The sequence below is a fragment of the Vicia villosa genome, linkage group LG2 (genome assembly GCF_029867415.1).
Source record: "Vicia villosa cultivar HV-30 ecotype Madison, WI linkage group LG2, Vvil1.0, whole genome shotgun sequence".
NCBI lineage: Eukaryota > Viridiplantae > Streptophyta > Magnoliopsida > Fabales > Fabaceae > Vicia > Vicia villosa.
The window spans coordinates 195339018-195345568 of NC_081181.1; the positions used below are offsets into that span (position 1 = coordinate 195339018).

At 35.0% G+C, this 6551-nt stretch overlaps 1 protein-coding gene across 1 annotated transcript; it reads right to left on the minus strand.

The window, feature by feature from the left end:
* Positions 1–40: 40 nt before the first annotated feature.
* LOC131653449 (E3 ubiquitin-protein ligase MBR1-like) lies at positions 41–6274 on the minus strand. Its single transcript, XM_058923587.1, has 7 exons — positions 6146–6274; positions 5652–5952; positions 5284–5355; positions 5024–5107; positions 756–839; positions 459–626; positions 41–325 (listed from the first exon to the last, which is right to left on the minus strand). The coding sequence occupies exons 2-7, from the start codon at positions 5931–5933 to the stop codon at positions 182–184; spliced, it is 834 nt and encodes a 277-aa protein (XP_058779570.1). The 5' UTR covers positions 5934–5952; positions 6146–6274; the 3' UTR covers positions 41–181.
* Between the last annotated feature and the right edge of the window lie 277 nt (positions 6275–6551).

Below are 6551 nucleotides of genomic sequence, written 5' to 3' on the forward strand. Positions count from 1 at the left end.
TAACTAAATTAAATACATCCAACATAATAAAATAGACACAAGTCGATAGATACGAAGTTCTAGTGCCCAAAGTACATAATACCATAGCGAAATATGAATAATGTAAAAAAAAGTTCAAATTATCCAGAAAGTGCATTGAGAGATATTAAAGCATATGCATGCATGAAGAATTCATGGATTCCTATCCATCATTCAAAGCTTCTAAAGCTTCTACTTTGCAGATTGGGCAGCTGTTCTTCAAAAGCAACCACTGTGTTATGCAATCGACATGATATTCGTGCTCGCATTTGATAACACCAATCTTCTCCTGGTTCTTAAACTCCTCCTATTCAATAAATAATTGTAACTAATTAGTAAGTGAAACGAAGAATTGTTTCCAAAAATTTGATTTTGAAATATCAAGAACAAATTTAATAAAAATATTGAGTGAAATGGAAGTTCTAGTTAAAATATGATACCTGGCATATAATGCAAGAATTAGTGTCTCCTTCTTCTGGTGGTAATTCCTCCAAGTTAATAGCAATAGGACTTGGTGAAAAATCTTTAGTTTTGAGTTGTCTAGCAATTGTTTCTTCTGATAAACCAGTGGATACACTTCCAATCCTCTCACCCAATTGAATAAGTTCCTTTAAGCAATGATTCTTAATGTAAATATTTTTCAATTTTTGTATACCCTCTAAAATTCACTAACCTATACTTCACACGTGTCTATATTTATAGGGAAATAAAACTTGAATATATATTTAAGTACATACCTCATAAGACATGCCATCAATATTCAAGCGCATATCTTGATGTTGGTCAACAGGATGTTCCATTTCATTAAATAAAGCAAAATCCTATAGCAATTAATGAAGTTAAATAATAAGAAGCCAAAAAGTTATTTATAAAAAAACTATATTATAAAAATATATTTATTTTATTTTATTTATCCTTTTAAAAATAAATAAATTAATATTGGTTATTTGTAAAGGACCCACAAAAGACGGCATGAAGATCTACTAAGGAGAGGCAACATAACATGTCGTCACACCAGCTTACCAGCCACCATATTAATTGGAACAGTCAGTCGTCATTTAGTTATGGCGCCTATTTCCCTAATCATTCGCCTTTTTGTGAAAACATGAAGGTTACGCATTCCAATTCATAATGGTTAGAGAGTGAGTCAAATAAATAAGGGAAATAACTACCCTTTTCCATGCTCTTATGGGAAATGCATAATCTATATTTTTGAGATTTGAGATGGAAGCCCCATAAATCGAGATTTATTTCTCTAGGAAATATGTTGCAGGCATCCACCCACATGATAATAACCCAATGGTCATAACAGTAAGGTATGACAATTGGGAGATTAAGAGGGTGATAATATCAAGGAAGCTCTGAAGACATCGTCTATTGGGATGCTTTTGAAAGGCTTTTCCTAGACCTGGACGACCTCAAAGATTTTCAAGGATCATTTATGGGATTCTCAGGTGAGCAAGTGCATGTGAAGGGTTATATTATCCTGAAGATCGTGTTTGGAGCTAAGGAGAGGGTCGGGCAGATCAAGATAAGGTACTTGCTTATAGATGCATATTCTTCATATAACATAATTATAGGGTGACCTGATTTCAACAAGCTTATTAGAGCCTCCCTATTTACATTGTACCTATGCGTGAAATAGCCACTTCCTGATGGACGAGTATGGGCTATCAAGGGGGATCAGAACATTTCTGGAAAGTGCTACATGGGGAGCCTAAAACTGAAAAAGACTAGGGTCATGGGATTAAATGTTATAGACATGAAGTCGGGGGATAAGCCACGAGAAGTTACACTCGAGGATGAAGATCTGGCCTTTCTAGTCTTGGAGAGCACGAAGGCGACATATGAAAAGACTTTTTAAAAACACTTATCTTTTTTAGGCGTTGATCCATGTTTAGTTCAATTTAACTTTCTTATTCGGTCCTCTTAAGGAGAGATTCCATCTCTAGGATTTGTATGGTTAAGGCGCGGTGGTTTTTAATGAGGCCCCTCATGTTATCATATACATTTGGAGTTTTTGTTACTTTATTTGTAGGGATTAAAGAGTGAAAGGAAAGCTTATTGAAGTCTCCCGTGGATGCGATCATATAGGTTGGATCCTCATGAAGGAATTCTTGTCTCCCTTAGAGACGATTATACATGTTGGATCCTCATGAGGGAATGCTTTTTACCCTTTGAGGCGATCACGTATGATGGATACTCATAAAGGAATCTTTGTTATCCATATAGATGATCACATATATTTGATCCTCATGCAGGAATCCTTGTTTTAAGATAATTAACACGAAAAGTAAACTATGGCATACAAATCCACTATTTAATTGAATCCCCTAAGGGATGGAAAAACAAAGGAATCCCTCGAGGGAAATATTCACCATTACATAAAAATCCCCTATGGCATAGTAAAATAAAAGGACAAAAGAGAAACGTTAAACCCTTAGTTCATTAGGCCTCCTAAGGAACTCGTCATTCCTCAAAGACATTCTCCTTGTGAATCCCTTCCTCTTATGGGTTTCTTTTGACATGTTTCCCTCAGGATCGATTTGGGCACCATTATCACGAGAAGTGATTAGCTTCTTAAAGGAAGGGTCGTTCTTTTCATCCATCAAATCTCCATTTCAGACAACTTTGAATAAGTCCATAGGGCTCATATTCATCCTAGGATGGAGGAATACAACCTACTCTTTTGCTCTCTCAAAGGAAATGCCATAAGTATCCACTAGCTTATCCTTGAGCACAAACATATCTTCCTCTAGTATCTTCTTTTAGAAGATGGCATCTTCAGGGATTCCTTCAGTTTTTGTTCTAAGGCGGCGAGATCTTGAGCCTTTTACTCAACTTCCTCATGTTAGGCAGCCAAGGCCTTCTTGTCCTTCTTTAAGGCCTCCACTTTTACTTGACCTTTGGCAATAGTCCATTGGGACTTAACAAGATTTGCCTTTCGCTCACTTTTAATTTGGGTATGTTTCTCTCGATCAGCGCTCTCCATCAACAAGACCCTCAACAAGTGGTTCTCTTTCAAGTTAACTAGTGGTTCTCCCGATCATTCCACATAGAGGACTAGGAAGACGAATTTCTCCTTGCGGGCGAGTAACACTAACCAGCCCTGTGTACTTTAGGGATTTGTATCGCCTTTGAACCATGGAAAGAGCTCACGTCTTGTTTATAAGTTCTATGGGTGCGGTGCTCCGGGGGATCGTCTCCTCTAGCTTTTCTTTTGGTCAATTTCATGATCAAGCCATCTATTAGAATCTAAGTGTTACTTATTCCTGGGAACTCAACCTTTCTCTTTGCGAGAAGCTCACTCCTTGAGGCCAAAGATATTTTTGATATTTTACCCGCAAAAAAGATAGGGCAAACATGAGCAATCTAATCATTAAAATTTTCAAATAAGGGTCATTATGATATCAAACTTACTTATATATTTGTTCATGTCACAATCAGCCCCTAATCTAAGATCATGATGATATGAGAACTCATGACTTCAAATTCATCCAAAAGCTCAACTACTTTCATCTCATCAGTTGTGAGGTAGTCAAACTCATACCCATATATTACCACTAGATTTTCTATCAAGCTAGAGGAAAGTGAATGGCGCCATCTATTCTAATGGTGACCTCTAAGAAGTTGTCCCTCCCTCTCGCTCTCATGAACTTAGTTTTCCAACTTTTGTAAGGATTGACATAAACAAGGCCCTTCCATGTCAGACGCCAAAGGTCACCCAACTGCCTCTAACACTCATCTTTTTGCCATAGAAGAAGAACATTCCTATAGTACGATGGACCTCGAGTCGGCAACATATGATCCCAAACGACTGAGTCAAGCTCCAACCACTAGGCGAGATCTGGGATATGACGAAATTATTTACCTTTACCTTTGCCTCAAACAGAAAGGGAACTAAAACCCTAGGCACAAATGACTGGGATGTAAAGGTAGAAATAAGGGTTGAGTGAATCACCCTAAGTAGTCATATTGGCTCTCTCTATCGTGAAGCAAGCCTATAAGATTACTTCTTCCTCACCACCTGAAGAGGAAATGTTGTCGAAAGGAAACTATTTTTTCATCATTGATATAGTAGGTATCAAAATCCTTCACATATGTATGCTCGGGATCGAAGGCGCCCATTGGCTTCTTTTTTCTTGAGAAAATAAAAGAGAAAAAGGAGTCAATATTGCTACCACAACTACCATCACTATCATATCTAGTGAAACCCTCGCAACTAAAGAACATTCATAGCTCTATTAATTTGTAATAAATTATCCTATCAAGATGTTTAGAGATTATATAGTAGTGATTCCACATGGTTGTACGCTCAATATGAGTTGAAGGATCTACTTGGTTGTCACTCTTGTCTAAATCCCTAATTATCGCCATAAATTGGAAAATGGAGAAGAAAAGGTAAAAGACTTGTACTTGTAAATGGGTAAATTGACAACTTGTGCTTGAGAAGACATAAGGACAAGGATGCTCTTCAGTGACTCTTTGGAAACTTTCAAGAACTTTGTTAACAAGAATATGCGAAAAAGTGAAAAGGTTTAGGTTGGACCTCTTTTATAGAGGTTTAAAGGCTAGTCGCAGATGTGATCAAGGGTCTCTCCCTTAGTTTTCCATCAGATGCAAAAGCCTTTGCACGCCTCTAACACTTGTAGGGGATAAAGGCCAATTTAGGTCTCAAGACTAAATCATCATTTATCATATTTAGTATCACGCGTGCGTTTCTCCTTGAATGACGTTTAGAGATTTCCCTCAAATGACGTATGGGAATACACCTCATTGACACCTAGAGGTATATCCATGCTATGCTTGAGAGACTCGGCACATGCTTGAGGGACTCTCTACGTGTTTGAGGAATTCGTCCTAGACATAAATGAGGGACTCGTCCAAATAAGGATAGGAAAACAAGTTAAATTACTTCTCTTTTTCCAATCTATCGAAAACAAAATCAATTTATATTCATAAAAAAATTTGAGAAAACACAAAGAACACAAAAATTTATACTTACCTCATCGGACATTTCTTCAATAAGTGAGATTAAATGTTGATGTTGGTCAATTAGATGTTCCACTTCATCAATCAAAGCATCCTCCTATATAAATGAAGTTAAATTAAAAAGTAAGTCAAAAGTTTCTTAACAAAAAAATAAGATTAATCCTTTTAAAAAATAACAAAATCAGTGTATATTCATAAAAACATTTTGAGTAAAAAAATAAATAAATAAATAAATAAATAAATAAATAAATGGTCACTAAATTTTATACTTACCATGCCATCAATATTCAAACGCGCATGTCTACGTTCCAATGAATTTTCCATTTCATCGATCAAAGCAAGATTCTATACAAATGAACTTCAAATAATAAGGAATCCAAAAAATTGATGACATAAGAAAACCTAAGATTAAGAAAATACATTTATTTTATTTATCCTTTTAAAACTCTACAAAGTCAACATATTTTCCTAAAAAAATTAACTTTTGATTAAAAAAAACATAAAAAGTCACTAAATTTTTGGTGAGACAGATATTAAAAGACACTTTATTTTTATATATATTTATTTTTTTCATAATTAATATTATTTTTATAATAATGAGAAAATATTACATGAACTTGGACATTGAAAAAGAGACTAACCCTTTGCTGGTTAAGAGATGTCTCTGGCATGACTCCATCTGAATGATTTGATGGAACATCAAGGATAGCAGGTCTCCGAAAATGTTGACGGGCCGTAAGAGGAACCCGGGCGCCATTGTTGTTGCCATGATGCTGCATTGGTGAGCTTGATGTGTCCCTCACAGTGACCTCATCAGTGTTTCCTTCAATATTAGGGGAAGAATTTGAAGAACCTTCTAAAGGATTAGAAGGTTGGTGATTTCCTCTAATCCTTTTGCGTGAACCACGTTCATCATCATCCATGATCAAATTAGGGTTTCTTCTGAAAATAATCAAAAGTGCAACATGATTTAGATATGTTTCAAGATTTTTCAATAAATGATCATAAAAAATTCTTAGCTTTATCAATGTTTGATTGTGTGAATTTAGACAGATTTAGATCATGATTTTTTGAACTAACATGCATTCAATCTTCACTTCATTCACAAAAAATCAATAGAAAGAGAGATACTTACAATGTTGGTTGTGGTGCAGAAATTGAGTTTTTGTTGATTGTGATAGAATAAAAAGGATGAATTGTTGAAATGAAATATATGTAGGTGAAAAGATCTTAAATACAGTCTCAAATCATCTAGATAATGTTGGTGGCAGCAGAAAAAACGTGAAAAACAACATGATAGTGGTGGGATTTTTTTCTTTGAAAGGAGAGAAAATGAGATGGCTTCATATAGGTGTGAGGACATTTTATGCGTTATTTGAATCTATATTGATCATTTGACCAATAAAAAAAAGTAGCGTATGATTTTTAATTTTATTTATTATTTATTTTGAAAACTTTTAAAAATATGATTCAAATATAAAAATATATTCTTTAGCATTAAGTAATTAAAACCACCGACATCCAATTGTCATATTTTATAT

Bases quoted from the DNA above. Each gene is read 5' to 3' on its own strand.
- LOC131653449 (XM_058923587.1), bottom strand. From the start codon at position 5,933: ATGGATGATGATGAACGTGGTTCACGCAAAAGGATTAGAGGAAATCAC. The intron at 840-5,023 runs GTAAGTATAAAT...TAATTGCTATAG, and splicing joins TTGAAGAAATGTCCGATGAG to GATTTTGCTTTATTTAATGA. The intron at 627-755 runs GTATGTACTTAA...CATTGCTTAAAG, and splicing joins TTGATGGCATGTCTTATGAG to GAACTTATTCAATTGGGTGA.